At 43.8% G+C, this 19,403-nt stretch overlaps 2 protein-coding genes across 9 annotated transcripts in view; one reads left to right on the forward strand and one right to left on the reverse strand.

The window, feature by feature from the left end:
- RHOXF1 (Rhox homeobox family member 1) overlaps nucleotides 1–19,403 on the forward strand; it is a 127,340-nt gene that overhangs the window by 66,562 nt on the left and 41,375 nt on the right. The window lies entirely within an intron of this gene.
- Nucleotides 12,913–18,509, reverse strand: LOC103247354 (rhox homeobox family member 2). The gene is made up of 4 exons (XM_008019447.3): nucleotides 18,239–18,509; nucleotides 17,659–18,055; nucleotides 16,693–16,738; nucleotides 12,913–13,641 (listed from the first exon to the last, which is right to left on the reverse strand). The coding sequence occupies exons 1-4, from the start codon at nucleotides 18,315–18,317 to the stop codon at nucleotides 13,312–13,314; spliced, it is 852 nt and encodes a 283-aa protein (XP_008017638.1). The 5' UTR covers nucleotides 18,318–18,509; the 3' UTR covers nucleotides 12,913–13,311.

The following is a 19,403-nucleotide window of genomic DNA, read 5'->3' on the forward strand; positions in this document are numbered from 1 at the left end:
ATAAGGGCAGAAAACATGCCTGGTTCATCTCTGAGACCCCATAGTCTAGCCAGGAGCTGGGAACAGAGCAGGTATCTCCAACAGTCTGTAATACATAAATGAGAAACAGTTCAGGTAAGTAATCTTGACAACCCCTCTAGCAAAGTTCTGCTGTTCTTTTCAAACCTCTCCATTCACCAAATCAAGTGGTAGCTAAGACAAGGTCATCAGATAACACTGAGCTCAAATCCTGGCCCTTCCAGGATTTTTGGCAGGTCATCTGTAACAGATGTTGTCTGTGTCCTACTAGATCTTAGCCATATGTACTTGGCCCAATTTCCAACAGCTTGATGCTTCCTCTTGGGTCTGAAGTCCCTCTGCCTGAACAGGGAAGGCTGGGGAATAAATGCCCCCAGGAGCTCTCAACCAATGATTATTGGGAGTTGATGGATAAATGCCCAAGCTTCCTTGCCCCTTAGACAGGATAATTATGAAGTGATTGTTCTACACTGTGAGAAGGTGATAAGCAGTCTGTACTAGTCTGTTCTCACACTGTAAAGAACTACCTAAGACTGGGTAATTTATGAAGGAAAAAAGGTTTAATTCACTCACAGTTCCACAGGCTTAACAGGAAGCATGACTGGGAGGCTTCAGGAAACTTACAATCATGGCAAAAGGTGAAGGGGAAACAAGGCATATCTTTTCATGGTGACAGGAAAGCAAGAGAGTGAGGGGGGAAAAGTGCCACACACTTTTAAACCATCAGATATCATGAGAACTCACTATCATGAGAACAGCAATGCGGAAATCCTCCTCCATGATATAATTACCCCCCACCAGGCCCCGCCTCCAATTCGACATCAGATTTGGATAGGGACACAAATCCAAACCATATCACAGTCCCTGACAGTCAGCACTGGCCTGGTACTCACAACTAGGTCTTGATGTTTTCCTGTTGAACATAAACGGTCTCACAGAGTACTACTGTCAGACAAAGTCACTGTGATCTTGATGAAGTGAGAAAAAACAATACCACTTCATAACCTTGTCTAGGCATAGAAAAAATATCACTGTGCAAATGAAAAAAGTACCAAACATGGAGTTCAACTTCCAGCATGACAGCTTGAGGAACTCTGCTGATGCATTCACAAGTGAAAGTGGTAAATATTATTTTTTAAAACCACCACTGAAAGCCCCTGGAAATGGTCCTAAGGGAAAACAGTAAATGAAGAAACATCTATCTAAGAGAACCTACAAAAATTCAGTAAGAAAAGCAAGTCTGTGGTATTTGAACCACTACAGCTTCTTCCTTTCCCCCTCCCAGATCAGTAAGGCAGAGATTCTACTTATTCTACTTCAGACTGCTGAGGCAAGAGCATAGGGCTCCCTCTCCCCTCCGGCTCCCAGCCAGAGGACTTTCTTCCCAGGAGGAGCAGCACTTCAGCATCATTCATACTGACACCAGCTACTTGTTTCTGAGGTTAAGTATCAGGTGAGTACAGCTGAGTGATGGTGGCTCATTTAATCTGCCTACTCTGTCCCCCAGTTATTTAATGGAGGCTCTACCTTAGATGCAACACACTGAGGAAACTGGGGCTCAAGATTTCCTTGCCTCGCTCATGAAGTGGTGGTTACATGCTGAAGAGGCAAGCCAAGAGCACCTTAGGCTGCTGCACCCCACTCTGCCAAGGCCTCAGCCCATAGAAAGGGGTTGCCACTCAAACAGAAGCTTGCCACTGTCCCCACCCTGTCTCTAGAGCTCTTGCTCAAAGATTTTGCCTTGGAGAAACAGGCTACACAACAGGTAGCTCCTCATCTCTTTCCAAAGGAATCGACTTCATTTGCAACAGAGTGTAAAGTTCAAACCTAAGAGTGCTCTCAAGAACAGTGGAGGTTGTCATACAAGGCAGTTGAGATTTGTGGATCTAATGAAGATAAAGCGTGGCCTGTAAGCTGGATAGCTTTCAGGAGAAAACCAGGAAATAAGATGGCTGGTAAGAGCACTCCTGGTATCAGAACAAATATCAGACATGGACCTCAAAAACCATTCCTTGAAAGAAACCACAATTTAATTGGATTCGTTTGTAGAACAATTTATGTCCTAGGGCATTGCTGAAAACAATTGAATGATCAGCAGGCAATTAGTACAGTTTAATAGTTGTGCATGGTAAGGAAAAGAGAGAGAGCCCTACTAACACCACTGCCATCCTAGAGTGACAGTGTACACACCCAAAGTCATATCTTCCTGAAGACCAACATCAGAGGCTTAAGACTATGAGGAGAAGGAATAAGCTTCATTACAATAATCCAGCCAATCACTAAAAAATATACCCGCAAATAACAAGTCCCAGAGGCCAGGGTTGGGGGCAGTTGCTACAACATATTATCAAAAGTTTTCTGGCCAGGCATAATGCCTCACACCTGTAATCCCAGCACTTTCAGAGGCCGAGATAGAAGGATCACTTGAGCCCAGAAGATCAAGACCAGCCTGGGCAATATAGAGAGACCCCCGTCTCTACAAAAATAATAAAAAACAATTAGCCAGGTGTGATGGTGCACACTGATAGTCTCAGCTACTCAGGAGGCTGAAGTGGAAGGATCACTTGAACCTGGGAGGTCAAGGCTGCAGTGAGTCATGACTGCACCACTGCACTCCAGCCTGGGTGACAGAGTGGGACCCTGTCTCAAAAAATATTTCAATTCCAGCAAAAAATGTATGAGGCATGTGATATGGTTTGGCTGTGTCTCCACCCAAAATCTCATCTTGAATTGTAATTCCCTTAATCCCCGTAATCCCCATGTGTCAAGGGTGGGACCAGGTGGAGGTAATTGGATCATGGGGGCGGTTTCCCCCGTGCTGTCCTCATGATAGTGAGTGAGTCCCACATGATCTGATGGTTTTATAAGCGTCTAGCATTTCTCCTTCCTGCTGCCTTGTGAAGAGGGTGCCTTGCTTCCCCTTCACCTTCTGCCATGATTGTATGTTTCCTGAGGCCTCCCCAGCCATGCTGAACTGTGAGTCAATTAAACCTCTTTCCTTTATAAATTACCCACTCTCGGGTATTTCCTTACAACAATGTGAGAACAGACAAATACAGACCTGCAAAGAAACAGGAAAGTATACCCCATACACCAGAAAAAAAGCAGACAACATCAACTGCCTGTGAGAGCAACCACATGATGGATTTAACAGAAAAAGACGTCAAAATACCCATTATAAATATGTTTGCAGGCCAGGTGTGGTGGCTCATACCTGTAATCCCAGCACTTTGGAAAGCTGAAGCGGGAGGATTGCCTGAGGCCAGGAGTTTGAGACCAGCCTGGTCAGCATAGCAAGACCTCCATCTCTACAGAGGAAAAAAAAAATTGTTTTAAAAGAGAAAGAAAAAATATGTTTACTGAACTAAAAGCAAGCATGATTCAGAAAATAAAGGTATGATAACAATGTTGCATCCAGTAGAAAATATCATTAAAGAGATAGAAATTATTTTAAAAGAACCAAATGGAAATTCTGAATCTGAAAAGTACAATAACTGACGTGAAAAATTCACTAGCAGAGTTCAATAGCATATTTAAATGGGCAGAAGAAAGAATTAGCAGATTTGAAACAGGATCGATAGAGATTATGCAAGATGAAGACTAGAGAGAAGAAGGAATGAAGAAAAATAAATACAGCTTCAGACAAATGTAGGACATCATCAGCCACACAAACCTTAGTGGGATCTACCAGAAGAAAGGAAGAGATAGAGAGGAGCAGACAAAATAGTCCAAGAAATAATGGCAGAAAATTTCCCAAATTTATTTTAAAAACAATAACCTACACACTCAGGAAGCTCAGTGAATTATAAGAAGGATATATGTAAAGAATCCACCAACAGATTATATCATAGTAAAACTGGCTAAGATCAAGGAGAAAATCTCGAAAGTGGCAAGAGAAAAATGTCTCATCACTTACCAGGGAACCCCAGTAAGATTGGTAGTTGACTTCTTAGCAGAAACAATGAAGGCCAGGTGGCAGTAACATTAAATATTCAAAGTGCTTAAAGAAAAACTCAACCAAGAATCCTACATCCAGCAAAGCTACCTTTCAGAAATGAAGTCAAAGACATTCCCAGTTAAATAAAAATGGGAGGATTTGTTGTTAGATCCACCTCGCAAGAAATAATAAAGGAAGTTCTTCAGGTTGAAAGCAAGTGCTTCAGATGTTAATTCCAACCTATGAGAACAAGCAAAGGCCCACTTTATCCACTGCCTCTGCCCCATCCAGCCTCACAAGTGTCAGAATGTCGCAGCTGCAAGTCTGACATACCAGGGTACAAACCCCACTTTATCAATTACTGAATATTTTTGGGAAGTAACAGCCACTCTGGGTGTGACAGTTAATACTGAGTGTCAACTTGATTAGATGGAAGGATACAAAGTATTGATCCTAGGTGTGTCTCTAAGGGTGTTGCCAAAAGAAATTTACATTTGAGTCAGTGGGCTGCCAAAGGCGAATCCACCCTTAATCTGGTGGGCACAGTCTAATCAACTGCCAGTGAATATAAAGCAGGCAGAAAAACGTGAAAAGGAGAGACTGGCCTAGCCTCCCAGCCTGCATCTTTCTCGCATGCTGGACACTTCCTGCCCTTGAACATGGGACTCCAAGTTCTTCAGTTTTGAGACTCAGACCGGCTCTCTTTGCTCCTCAAGCTTGCAGACCATCTATTGTAGGACCTTGTGATCGTGTAAGTTAATACTGAATTAACTCCATATATATATATATGGAGGATATATAGAGAGAGGATATATATGTATGGAGGATATATATATGGAGGATATATATATATGGAGGAGATATATATATGGAGGAGATATATATATATATGGAGGAGATATATATACACACACATATATATATATACACACACACACACATATATATATCCTATTAGTTCTGTCCCTCTAGGGAACACTGAGTCTCAAAGTTTCTACAGTGAGACCAAATGTTTAAAGATGTCTGATGTCCCCAAGACCAGGAGAACAAGGGAGTAAGGAAAGAGAGTGCTGGAACTTGGTGACTTGAGGCGGGTCACTGTCTCCTTCTGGGCCTCAATTTCTGCTTTGAAAAATGAGAATGTTTGCCCTAAGAATACCAGACCCAAAGTGCTCAGGAGCATTTCTCAAGATTATTGGAAGTGTCAAAATTAGAATCAGATCAAGTTAGGAAACATTTTAAAGTTTACTGTTACATAGTAAGAGAAAGTACAGCTCATGATCCAGGAGACTTCAAACAAAGTGATAGAAAGCTCACTTTATGGCAGTCATAGCACACTTTATAAAGCATAAAGGAGAATATTTTGATTTTTTTTGTGGTTGGCTGTTTTACATTAACATTCTTTTTAAGGTAAACAGAGTCGTTTAAACTGATTTGCCTATAGCTGATTGGTTTAATTTCACTGAATCATGCTGACAAAGATGTAAAGGTTATGTTTGGTATTTATGATTAGAGATGGTGTTTGGGGAAATCAGGATGAATTAAATTTTGGTTGCATGGTTATGAGTGGTTGGCCTTCGGGTATACCTAAACTGTGGCTTCATTTTTATCTTTAACAGAAGATGACTGAGCTCTCATTATGTGTCAGGGCACTGTTTAAATTCTGAATCCTGCCCTCTTGTAGGAAGACAGAGATTAAACAAGAGAGCCAATAACCAAACCAAAAAGTAGAGAGACTGTGGGGTTGGGGATCTTAGCTCAGGTGCTTAGGGAGGACATTTGAGCAGAATCATGAATGCAATAAAGGAGGCAGCCATGCAAAAACCTGTAGGAAGAGCATTCCAGGCAGAGAGAACAGCCAGTGCAAAGGCCCCAAGGTGGGAATGAGCTTGGTGTGTTCTGAAGACTCATATGCTCAGGACCCAGGGGCGGAGTGGGAAGCAGGGGAAAATGTGGCTAGGAAAGGAGGCAGAGCAAGATGGCAGAATAGAAAGCTCCACTGATCGTCCTCCTGCGACTCTGTGCAAGGACACCAAGTTAACAACTACCTACACAGAAAAAAACACCTTCATCAAATCCAAAAATCAGGTGAGCACTTACAGTACCTGGTTTTAATTTCCTATCACTGAAAGAGGCACTGAAGAGATAGAAAAAACAATCCTGAATCACCAACGGTACCCCTCCCTGACCCTGGCAGCCATGACGTGCTGTGGAGAGTGTCTCTGGACACTGGGGAAGGGAGAACACAGTTCTTTTGCTTCACAGTTCAATTGTGAAGCATTGATCTCAGCAATGTCCTGTTACAGCAGAAAGGAAAACCAGACCAAACTCAGTTGATGCCCATTCACAGAGGGAGCATTTAAACCAGCCCTAGCCAGAGGGGAATTACTGATCCCAGCAGTCTGAACTTGAGTACCTGCAAACCTCACCGTGAAGAGCCAAAGTGCTCTCAGTCTCTAACTAAATTTGAAAGGCAGCCTAGGTCATAAGGACTTCAACTCTTAGGTGAGTCCTAGGGCTGAACTAGGTCCAGACACAGTGGACTTGGCAGGGGTGGGGGTAGGGCGGGACACAATGTGCTGAGACACTAGCTGGGACAGCCAAGGGAGCGCTGGTATCACTTTTCCCCTAACCCCAGGATGCACAGCATGTGGCTCTAAAAGAGACCCCTTCCTTCTGCTTGAGGAGAGGAGAGGGAAGACTTGAGAGGACTTTGTCTTGCATCTTGGATACCAACTCAGTCACAGCAAGATAGGGCTCCAGTCAGAGTCATCAGGCCCCTGTTCCAGCCCTGGCTTCCAGATGACATTTCTAGACAAACCCTGGGCCAGAAGGGAACCCACTGCCTTGAAGGAAAGGACCCCATCCTGCCAGAATTCATCACCTGCTAACTGAAGAGCCCTTGAGCCCTGAATAACTAGCAGCAATACACAGGCACCATGTTGAGGGCCATCATGAGCCTCTGAGACTTGCTGGCTTCAGGTACCAACACCGCTACAGGGGCTAGAGCACCAAGCAGGTTCTTAGGGTTCTAGATTCCAGGACTTGACAGCATTTCTGGACCTGTCCCAGGCCAGAGGGGAGCCCAATGCCCTGAAGGGTGAGTCCCAGGCCACGCAACATTCACCACAAGCTAACTTAAGAGATCTTGGGCCTTAATGGAACATCGGTGGTAGTCTTTCAGTACTCCTTGTGGCCAGGGGTGGCAGTGGCTATGGAGTGAGGCTCCTCTGCCTTTGGAAAGGGGAGGGAAAAGCAGGAAGGACTAGGTCTTGTGGTTTGAGTGCCAGGTCAGCTGCAATACAATAGAACACCAGGTAGACTTACATATTTTTGACTCTAGTCCCTGACTCCTGGATGATACTTCTAGACCCACCTGGGGCCTGGGGGAACTCACTGACCTGAAGGGAAGGACACAGGCCTGGCTGGCTTTGCCACCTGCTCATTGTAGAGCCCGGGGCCTTAAGCAAACATAGGCAGTAGCCAGAGAGTGGTTACAGCAGGCCTTGGGTGAGACCCAGTGCTGGCTGGCTTCAGGACTGACCCACGACAGTCAATATTGGTAGCGGCCACAGGGGTATTAATACCTATGTCACTGCACCCCCAGCTTTAGCTGGCTCAGAACAGAGAGCGTTTCTATATGTTTGGAAGAAAATAAGAGAACAAGAGGCTGGGTGCGGTGGCTCACGCCTGTAATCCCAGCACTTTGGGAGGTCGAGGCAGGTGAATCACAAGGTCAGGAGATCGAGACCATCTGGCTAAACACAGTGAAACCCCATCACTACTAAAAATACAAAAAATTAGCTGGGTGTGGTGCCACGCACCTGTAGTCCCAGCTACTCGGGAAGCTGAGGCAGGAGAATCACTTGAACTTACAGTGGAACGTTCCAAATGACCAACAACACATTGAAATACATTGAAAAGTGAGGGCTCTTGGTAAAATCCCTTTTGGCTAAGGACGGGTTTGGCACTATGGAATGTTAAGTGCTATTCTCTTTGGATTAATCTGTCTTACACTTTTTGCTGACGGCTATGGGTGACAGGATTAGGCATGTGCAGGACCATGGGAGATGGGAGCTTTTTCCTCCCTAAAAGGGGAATCTTGACAGCTGATGGAACTGCTGGAAAAGATCCCTTCACTACTGACAAGTGGTCACCTGAACTTTTCATTTTCAGTGTCATTGCAGTGAATGGGTGATTCCTTCTCTGGCCTCCTTGAGCTCTTCACCTTCCTCACCCTGCCACAGGCAATGCTTTTCTCTCTCTCCTTTCCCTTTCTTATCTTTTCTGTTACTTGGGGTGACCATCTTGCCCAGGGACCACGTGTTGAAATTCCTAGTCAGAAGTTGGATTAAAGATGACAGGACCCATCTAAGGACAAATTTAAGCCATCCAGTTTAATACTGGGTGCTAAGCAGAGTAGCTAATGTCTAAGTTTTGTCACACATATTTTACTCTGGCCAAAACAGAAAAAGATAATTTTCCTTTGTGTTGCGGCTTGGCCCCCAGGGCTATGATGCAGCGAGCTGGGTCACTAGGGCCACTTAGGGAAAGGGAACACAGAAGCCTGGCATGCTGGCAAACAGGTAAGAATTTCTTACCAGTCAGACTTCTGGCCTCACTCTCTCTCTGTGCAAACCGGTTGAATGAATGGTAAAAATCACTAATTGTCTCCTGTAAAGTTTAAATTAATCAGAAAAAAGGACTTGTAAGGCTAGTCTTAAGCTGTAGCAAATTTGGTATGCTTTGTGTGTCTTTCCGTACTTTCTGTCATTAATGAGGGGCACCTTAGGATAGAACATAGGCTTAGGACACCTGTAAGCCTGCTGTTCAAGACAGCCAAGCAAACTGATCAGTTATAAGCTTTGCTGCAGGTCCCTGAAAAAAAAAAAATGGATAAGGTTTCCCTCTTGTCTTCTATGTCCTTGGGAACTTGACCTTGTAACCACGTGGCCATGCTCTCTCTTCACAATGGCAGCCTGGGTTCAGGGTTCAATTCCTGGCTTGGAAAATGTGTCCTTTAACTTCTGTCTGTGTATTTATATGTATTATGTGTGTGATGTTTATATACAAAAGAGCTTTAACTAATTGGTTTAAAAACAAAAAAGCTTAAATAACATATTTTGTCAGAAAAGTAAAAAGTATAATGCCTTTTAGTTCATGTGCCTTAAGTAATCTTTGGGAAATAAAGACAGTTTTTAAAATTATTGGTAAAATGAAAATGTCAAATAAGGCAAACGTCGAGCTGTAACCAATCCAGCCATTCTCTATCTCACTTCCCATTTCTGTATGTAGTTTCCCTTTTTTGTCTATACATCTTCCACCACATGGCTGCACTGGAGTCTCTGTGAATCTGCTGTCATTCTGGGGGCTGCCCGATTTGTGAATCGTCCATTGCTCAATTAAACTCCTTTAAATTTAATTTGGCTGAAATTTTTGTTTTATCACATGAGAACAGTACTTATAATGAGAAATAAATAAGGTGGAATGATGGCATCCTACGATTGCTGGCTTTAGAGGTGCTTCAATCATATTCTATTGCCTCAGGGTTTTGAATTTGCCTAAAGTTACCTTCTCAAGCATAGGTTGCAAACTGTAAGCTGCATCCTCTATCTGGTCTGCAGATCTGTTTTGGATGACCAGTGTACTTTGAAATAAAACATATTTGAATTGATCGCTCAGATTTAAAGACTAGAAGGTTTCATGTAAACACTTATTTATGGACAATCTTTACAAACTGGAAAATCTGCCAGATCTGGACCCCAAAGTCCTGACCAGAAATATTAGGCTGAAGCAGAGTAGTGGCCATTCCCTTTGGGGAGACATATCCTTTCCCAGTTTATCAGTCCCCACTCTGCTTGTTTTCCTCATTTATGTTACCTTCCTGGCCCTGTTAGCATCTAGGTTTTCCACCCTTACTATTTAAGAAAAAAATTATAGGAAATGTCAAAAATATATAAAAAGAAACATAAGATGAACACTCATATAGCCACCACCCACATTCAACAATTATGAATATCCAGTCTTGTTTCATCAATAGCCTTGCTGATTTCTCCAACATCCCTGCACCCAACCTGGGATTATTTGGAAGCACATCGAGACATCACAAAATTTCATCATTAACTATTTCAGGGCATGTTTAAATGATATACCCTTTTTATATAGACAGCCACATAAATCATTATCATAGCCAAAACATGGAAAAGCCTTTATAGATATCCACTCTGCTCACTTTAAAAAATTCCACTCTGTATTATTCACTTCATTTGATTCCTTTTCTCTGTCAAGAAACGACAAACAGGAATCGTTGATCTGGGAAAATGGGGTTGAGCATGCATATAAACATGAGTGGTACTCTCTACACTCTAGAAAACAATGCGTGAAATGATTTTTTTCATAAGGTATTCATTCCTATTTTTTCTGATTTTTTGAACTATGCCTGATAAACTTTTACCACTAAACCTGCTCCAAGTACATGAGTCAGACTATTACTCTCATGATTCTATAGGTGAGATGATAAAGTTGGGATATTTGTCTCTGCCCAAATCTCATGTTGAAATGTAATCCTTATTTTCCCCAGTGTTGGAGGTGACACCTGTTGGGAGGTGTTTGGGTCCTGGGGGTGGAACCCTCATGGCTTGATGCTATCCTTGCAATAGTGAGCGAGTTACCACAAGATCTGGTTGTTTAAAAGTGTGTGGCACCTCCCACACCCACTCTCTTGCTCCTGTTCTCACCACATGAGATGCCTGCTCCCAGTCTGTCTTCCACCATGACTGTAAGCTTCCTGAGGTCCTCACCAGAAGCAGATGCCAGCACCACACTTCCTGTTAAGCCTGCAGAACTGTGAGCCAACTAAACCTCTTTTCTTTATAAATTACTCAGCCTCAGGCATTTCTTTATAGCAAAACAAGAATGACCTAACACATGAGACAGCAGAGATACAGTAGGTTAAGCAACTCATTCAAGGAAACAAAGACAGCGTAGAGCTGCAGCAAGAACCCAGACCACCTTATTTTTAATCAGGTCTCTTTCTGTTATACCACATAGGAAAGGTGGGACAACAGGTTATAATAATGTGATGATAGGAGATAATATAGAATAATAGTAGAAAACATTTCTGTGTCCTTACTCTGTGACTGGGCGTTGTGGAAGACCACTTACATATGTTATTTATTACTCTCATCAATTCTGATATATTATCATCTTATAAAGAATAATAATGAAACTATAGAGCTTAAGTAAAACGCCCAGGGGGAAACAGCTGGGAAGTGGCACATCTGGGATTGAAAGCCAGATTGCCCTAACTGTGGCATCCCAGTGCACCACTGCTGAATTAAACTTGACAAAGCATGGGCTCTGGAGCCAGACAAACTTGGTTTCACATCCTGTTCCTCTGATTAGCTTTGGACCATGGACAAGTTTCCTCTTCTTTAGAACCTCACTATTAGGATTCATTTGAGCATCAAACAAAATCATCCAAGGAAATTCTTTTATTGCCTGTCACATAGTAAAGGCATACAAGATGTTAGCTGCTAATAAAAACGGAATGAAAGTTTTAAGGGTACTGTCTCCAGTAATATTCCCCATAAAAAAAAAACTGTAACTTGTTTTCTACCCAGCCCCTTGAACTAGTCCCAGTGTATGCTACCTAGACAATGTGTTGTTCAAGGTCAGTTTCTATTCATTTTATGTGATTTTAAGTGAAACGGCATCCTACCTATAATTCTATGAATTTGAATTTCATAAGGTACAAGAACTCTGCTTTGAAATTCAGAATCTAGGTTACCAGAGCCAGACAACGTCTTGACCTATAATTCTACGAAGTACTTATCAGATACATGAAAACAAATGCCAACTGAGTATAGGAGATCTCATTTTCTATATAAAGGAAACATATATGGCTAAAAATGTCTTTTGATGGTGTAAAAATGTTATGAATATGATAACCACGGGGAGGGATAATGGAAGTATGACTTCAATCTCCCCTCCTCCCCTTTTACCTTTCTTTGCCTATTTCTGAGTACCTCTAGGCTACCAAATATTTTAGTCTGAATGTAGAAAAAACAAAATAATGAGCAGGAATAGACCGATTGTCATAAAATGTACCAAATGGAAACAATTTCCCGACTGAATGTACACTGACATGCGGAACTTACTGTAAATAACTATACAAAGCACAATACAATGAGAACAATAGCAAAAAAAAAAAAAAAAGAAAGAAAGAAAGAAAGGGAAAATCTCAATTGGAGAAGAAAAAAGAATCCACTTGGCCCAAGGGCATGCATAAATGCATAGTGAATTCATGGACTTTCCCTATTCCCACCAAGGCTTGTGACTTCAGGGGTACGAAGAAACCTCCTTCTCCTTGCAAAACCCTCACATCAAATGCAATTGTGTGCCTGAAGCTTGACACCCACAATTGTAAAGAGAGAAGTGGGGAATGAATAGCAGCAGAAAGCCTGACAGAAAGTTCATGCTCGCCCAAGAAAATGGAATTTTCCATCAGGCTGAAAACATAACCATTGTGAAAGTGGCCATCAAATAATTTGCAGAGAAAACATTGTTGTAACCATGACTCCTTATCGGCAGGCATTGCAATCACTTCACGAGATCACCACAATGTTCATAATCACTTTTAAAAAACTTTTTGGTATATTTTTTCTTTTCTTTTGTTGTGGTAAACCATATAAAAATTTGCCATTGTAGCCATTAAATCAGTGTATAATTTCATGGCATTATTTACATTTACATTTTTAAAAGAAAATTACTTTAAAGAAGTCTTCCATAGCAAGAAAAAACTTAATGAATTTTTAAGAGTGGGCGTGGCTTCCTTCCCGAGACCATTTTGGTTTTGCTGTTTTCCACCCTGGCGGTGCCTTGAAATACACTATTATCTCATTAGGGATTCACACCACCCCATCTTGCACATGGTTCCTGGTATCAATGGGGCAGAGAGGAGATGAGTATGGGATGTTGGGGGTGGGGCTGGAAGAGAATGTATGGGTCAGTGTAAGCCTGCCATGGGCACATGGGAAACTTCTGTGACATGCACAACCCCCGAATGGTGACTCAAGATTCCTGCATGAGAAGAGAGTCCGTGACATTCGGTTTGAACGGCATTTCTTAACAATTTTTATTCAGAACTTACTGACCCCATGTGACACACAAAACAAATGTACATACCCTTCACATATTTATAGAAACATTTTTAAAAGTGCCCTAAAAATGGGTCAATGATCTACTTTTCTTTAAAACATTTAATAGACATTTGATGAACTACTCTTGATGGGGTGCTACGCAAACTACGAATCTGGCTCAAACACACTGGCAAAAAGTGGCACAGAGGCTATCCCTTACACATTGGGGAATGTGAAAGAATGCATGATAACAAAAAGGAGTGGGCCAAATTGGGCCTCGTCAGAGGGAGGCATAGGTGGAAGAAACACAGTTGGAAGGGGCAAGGACGGAGGAGGAAAGGGTGACATGGAGAAACACAGGGTGCTGGAATGGCTGTAGCCCCAGAAGTAACCATCTCTCATCCCGCTGATGGACAAGGGTGCCATTATGGCCTCAACTGCAGTTACCATGACAGACTGGCCCACGACCATGAGGGGCGGCATGTTTCTCGCCATTAATGCCCTCTGATGTCTCCTCCACTTGGCTCTTCTATTCTCAAACCAAATCTTCAATCAGAGGAAAAAAGAAACAGGTTTAGTATATTGAGCATTTAATTTCATCATGGGAAAACACACAACAAGCAACTCTCTCTGTCCTTAACCTTTTCAGGTGCATCAAGACAAGCTACTTCCTGACTACTAAAATATCTTAGAAAGGTGAACACCACACCTTTCCCTAGTGAGCTCCAAGTATGTGCTACGTATGCTCTGGCTTGGCTTATTTCTTTGTCTCTGTCCTTTCATCTGTAATATTACATTTTCCACTCTTGGGTGCAGGTGTAGCTGACGAGTGGAACTCGATCCCTCCTGGTATTGCTATGTGTGGCATATCTGCTTGCAGATACCAGACCATCAGCTATCCAGCTGCCCACCAACTCCTACTTACTAGGCCACTGTCACCCTGGTTGTGGCAGAAGCTGAGCTTGGAAAAAAAAAGGCGGGTGCCCCTTAAAGTCATACCAAATGGAACGGTCCTCATTTTTAAAAAGCCCATCCTCAGCGTAAAGTAAAACATCGTAAGAGTACATTGTATTTTAAAACAAGTTTTCTTTCCTTCAAGAACCTCTAATGGGTCATTCATTTTCCGAAACTCCTTGAAAATTAAAAAGATGATCTTCCAAGGCATGTCTGGTCACAGGGGGCTCAGGAAGTTCGTGGATTGTCTTGCTGGGAAATGAGGGTATCTGAAGCCCTAGACACTGTCTTCACACTTCAGCTTGAAGTTTTGTGAAAGGAGGACACAAATGTTGTCCAAATTTACAAAAATTCTCAAAAAGCTTTGCCCAGTTGAGAGTTGGAGAGAAAGGAAGCATTGCTAATTCTGCATGCTCCAACTCATCCCTCCCTCCAAATCTTCCCAGGCTAAGGACAAGGTCAGCTCACTTGGTTCTCCCCAGTCCCAGGATGTGGGAGAGACTTGGTTGCCCAGCTCCATGGGACATCATCAGCCATCTAGCCTCACTACTCAAATAGAAGATCCCAATCTCATCAGCATCCCCAAAGCGGGAATGTCCAAATAGGCATCTCTGAACATGTTCAGTAGTAATGTGGAGGAGGTATCAAAAAACACTATTCCCTAAACACCTGCCTACTGTTAAAAGACCAAAAAATAAAACCTGTCCATTAAACACCACTATCCCCCAAGCTTCCAGTTAATGACATTTCCATTGTATTTTGATCCTTCTAGAAGTTCCCAAACTGCAAATTTTACGGGACAAAGGGACTCCTCTCCCTGTTTGATGCCCCATTTCCTTCTCCCATCTTACTGTTCGGAGTCCTTCTCCCTCATGAATACGTAGTCTAAATTTTAAGCCTACTGTAATAGTGCTTGTTTAGAGGCAATTGCAATGTACCTGTGGTCAAAGGTTCATAAACATAAGTAATGCCAAAAGTGGGCTACATGTGCTATGGGCCAACATTAGGTCCCCATTCTCAGTGTTGGTTTCATAAAACAGCCCTTACTATCTTTACAATACAGAGGGAGGAAACGTCTATTAAAATTTTTTGGAGATATTCATGCTGAAATGTTTGGCAATAAATGAGAACATCATGCCTTTTCCCTTGTTTGCTGAGTGAGAGTGGTCCTTTTGCCTTCAGAACTGCATTGAGTGAATGCTATGTAAACCCAGGGAAGGGAAAGGCAATTCACCCAAACGTCAATATTTCATCTCCCCCAAATTGGCATTGCCTGCCTTTGAAAATGGTGGGCAACAGGATGTCAACACTCAGTGCCCCATTTTGTCAGGCTGCTTTTCTACATGCCACCATTGACAGAACCGCAGCATAGTTCCCTCACTGCACTCACATACATGAGCTCTGCAGAAAGGCTATTAAGGTCATCCCGATTTTTCTTTCTTCTTTTCCTTTTTTGCAAATATTCCTTTGGATCCATTGACCTACAAATTTATTATCACTGCCTGAGCAAATAAAAAGGTATTTCAAATTGCCACAGGTAAGAGTCTAGCCTGACCTGAGAGCCATCCCCCACTATCAACATATAACACAAAACACATCTCTTCCTATTAGTACAACAAACTGGAAGAAACAAAAAATCTCTTAAATGCTAGAAATTGCTCAAGAAAATATTCACTGATGCATTTGGTAGTTTCAAAAGTTGAATGGGGGCAGTTTCCCCAAGCCATGAGTGTGACTGTATACAATTCTTGCCTAACACTTCTATCTTTCTTAGGTTGGTGGAAATTTATGCAAAATTGATCTTGAAATTTGTTTTGATTTGTAGATAAACTTGCAAAGGTTGCAAACCTTTTCGCTATCTGTACCATAATGCAAAACTAACTATGTCAGCAATGTTTTCAGGCTGCCAAATCAAAGTATTCCAGAAAATTAAAATTTAGAGCTGCCACTCTCTACAAGGCTTTACCAAATACTTAAAAACAATAGTAGGAGGGCCAGGCACTTGAACTTTACGCTATCCCCACCCCATCAGTCTCAGCTTCAGGAAACATACATTCTGGTTGTGAATTATTCCTTTACCCCAATGCCTAAACATTTATAAATTCTTAACCAAAGGGTTTATGCTTGGTTTCAAATATATTAAATAATTTCGTTTAATGCAGCTCTTTGGAGCATTAATTTGAATAATCCCCAGGTCAGAAAACCCCAGGATGCCTCCACATGGAAGTGCTACCTAAAGGATACCAGTGCTAGGAGTTTAATCTTATATGTTATGCTATATTTAATTTACACTCATATATTATATATATATATTTGTAATTTGGAATACATATATTTATATATTTATAATTTATTCAAGTGCATAATATATTTTATACAAAAGGAATAAAGGAAACCGTTCAGTACTAATTTTTTTTTCCATGGATAGTCATGTTCCCTCTGGTAACGGGAAATTTCCACAAGCTGAGCTTTCCTTGCTGCATTTTCCAGCCACAAAGATCCCAAAATTCAGACCTCATTGCCTATACATGAAAAAAACCACAAAAACACCAAGATGACAATGTCTGGGTCAAAGTTGTGTCGAAGCCCTGAAGCAGGTTTTAGAATGGCTCCCCTGCCCGACTGCTTTTTCGGTTTACTGACCTGCACTGCGAGTTCAGTCACATTCATGCTTCTTGCCAGCCTCCTTCTATGGGAAGAAACCACATGTGTTCAGCATTTGGAGTTGTGGGTGTCGTTTCATTCTTGTGTTTAATTTTTTATTCTACCAACTCCCCACACGCAGTAGGCTGTTCTGTAACATCCAGCTGAGCCTCACGTTAGGAACTTTTCTCTCAGGTCACAAATAAAGGAGATGCCAAAAAAAAAATCAAGGCGGTGGCTCACGCCTGTAATGCCAGCACTTTGAGAGGCCAAGGCAGGAGGATCACTTGAGGTCAGGAGTTCGAGACCAGCCTGGCCAATATGGTGAAACCCCATCTCTACTAAAAATACAAAAATTAGCCGGGAGTGGTGGCTGGCGCCTGTAGTCTCAGCTACTTTGGAGGCTGAGGCAGGAGAATCTCTTGAACCTGGGAGGCAGAGGTTGCAGTGAGCCGAGATCGCACCATTGCACTCCAGCCTGGGTGTCCCAGCGAGACTGTTTCTCAAACAAATAAAAAATAATCCCCATAACAAAAAAACATCGTTAATCAAGATAAATATGTTCTTACTATTTGAAACTTAGAACAATTAACACCAAAGGAAACCCAGCCGAACGACAGACTTCTCAGAATTTTAAATAAGGTCAAGATGCGACCCTGCACTTGCTGTACCGAACCTTTATTTCTGCCTCGGCTGCGATAGGAGTTACTTATCATAACCGACCTCAGCCCAAAGTTGCCCAACTTGGTTCATTTAAATTATACATGATGCCTAATAGGCACAGCCCCACTACAGAACCCACCAGGTGCCCGGGGTCTGCGGGGAGGGGACGGCAGCGACACCAGGCCCCAGGCGGGTTTTGGTTCAGGAGGGGAGAGGGCAGGACAGGGCTGGGGGAAAGCCAAACGCCACCCTGGAGCAGCACGTGCTCCCTGCAAACCGCGCGCCAACCAGCCATGGGCTTACCGCAGGAACTCGCTGGGGAACTTCTTGCGTTGGAAAATGCGCTCCAGCTCCTGCAGCTGCAAGGGGGTGAAGGCGTGGACGCTGGGCTCCTGCGCGTTGCCAGGCTCCAGCCCCCCGACAGTGCCCGGTGGGGGCGAATCCTGCTGCCTGGGTTCCTTCCCGCTCTGGTCGCTGTCCTCATTGTCGCCATCGCTTCCGCTGCTGCCCTCGCGGTTTTCTTTCCATAGGAGGCCAGGAGCTCCTGCGCTGCCGCCGCCACCTTTTTCTTCTCCGCCTTGGGCTCCTGCCAACTTTGACTCTTCTCCTGCTGCTGCTGTGCCTTGCTCAGGCTCAGACTGTGCATCCTCTTCCTCCTCTTTGAACTCTTCAGTAGGCGACAGCACCGCAGCATTCATATCTGGAAAAGCAGAAACCCCAAGAGAAAGATCAAGGCCTTGGTCCTGAGGGTGTTGGAAGGAGGCGGTGAGGGGCTGCACTCAGAGCAGTGGTAGTGCGGGGACATCATCCAGTCGACTCGCCTCTCCCAGGGAACCTCAGTTTCCTGAGTTCGCAAAAGCATGAGTCCTATTCAGGTACTGACCCTGTAGTTCCTTCTCGTAGTCGATTCCAAGGCTGAGCATGCTGGTGATACCCTGGCTAGACTGGTCCAGAGGCTCCATACCCTGAGTGGTGTGGATGGAGCTGTGTGCTTCTGCAGATTCTAAGCTGGGGCCACCACGATCTCCTAGGCAGTGCTAGAACTGTGAGTCGTAGCCTGGAAGGTTCTTCTGGTGTCTAGACTCAGCAACAGTGTATCCACTTAGAGACCTCCTCTCTTGCCTTTCTGCTTCCGGCTCTTTGCTCTGGGTTGGGCCTGCTGAGGTGCGCATGCGTCAGGGGCTCGGCCTTGCCCTGGGTGGGGGAGAGCACGTGTTGGCGGCAGGGGTAGGGGGAGGGGATGGGGGAGGAGTAAGGAGGGGAGTAGGGTGCGGGGGAGGGGGGAGTAGGGCGTAGGCGTGGAAGTAGGGCGTGGGCGGGGGAGTAAGATGGGGTGGGTGCTTGCATGCGTTGTGCTGTAGACTGGCATGCATTAGTGTGGAACTTGGGGAAGCTGCTGTGCGGAATTGTGCAAGCCCGTTTTATGGCGATAAGAGATTTCACACTAGCTCCATGCTTCCTAGGTCTCCAGGAACAGGAGCTTGGGCCTGGATTTGCAAAGCTTGTGGGCTGCGCAAATGCACTATGTAAAAATGGAGCACCCTCCTTGAGAAAGTTCACTATTAATTTTTAGTAATGAATCCACATCAAAGTGCAAGGGTAGAAACACACACAATGCTTAGAGCATCTGAGATTGCTTTTCTTTGTTTTTTGTTTTTTTTTTTTTAAGACAGTCTCGCTCTGTCTCTGAAATGCAGTGGCACGATCTGGGCTCACTACAACCTCCATCTTCTGAGCGCCTAGATTCAGTAACAGTGTATCCACTTAGAGACCTCCTTTCTTGCCTTTCCTCTTCCCGCTATTTGCTGTGGGTTGGGCCTAATGAGGTGCGCATGCCTCAGGGGCTTGGCCTTGCCCTGGGTGCAGAAGAGCACGTGTTGGGGTGGGGCAGTAGGGCGAGGGGAGGGAGTAAGGTAGGGGGGAGTAGGGCAGAGGGGAGGAGAAGCGGGGGAGGAGAAGAGGTGGAGAAGGGGGAAGGGGGAGGAGGGTGGGGAGAAGAGGCGGGAAGGGAGAGGAGGGCGGGGGGAAGGGGGAGGAGGGCGGGGGGA

This window comes from Chlorocebus sabaeus, chromosome X (genome assembly GCF_047675955.1).
Source record: "Chlorocebus sabaeus isolate Y175 chromosome X, mChlSab1.0.hap1, whole genome shotgun sequence".
Classification (NCBI taxonomy): domain Eukaryota; kingdom Metazoa; phylum Chordata; class Mammalia; order Primates; family Cercopithecidae; genus Chlorocebus; species Chlorocebus sabaeus.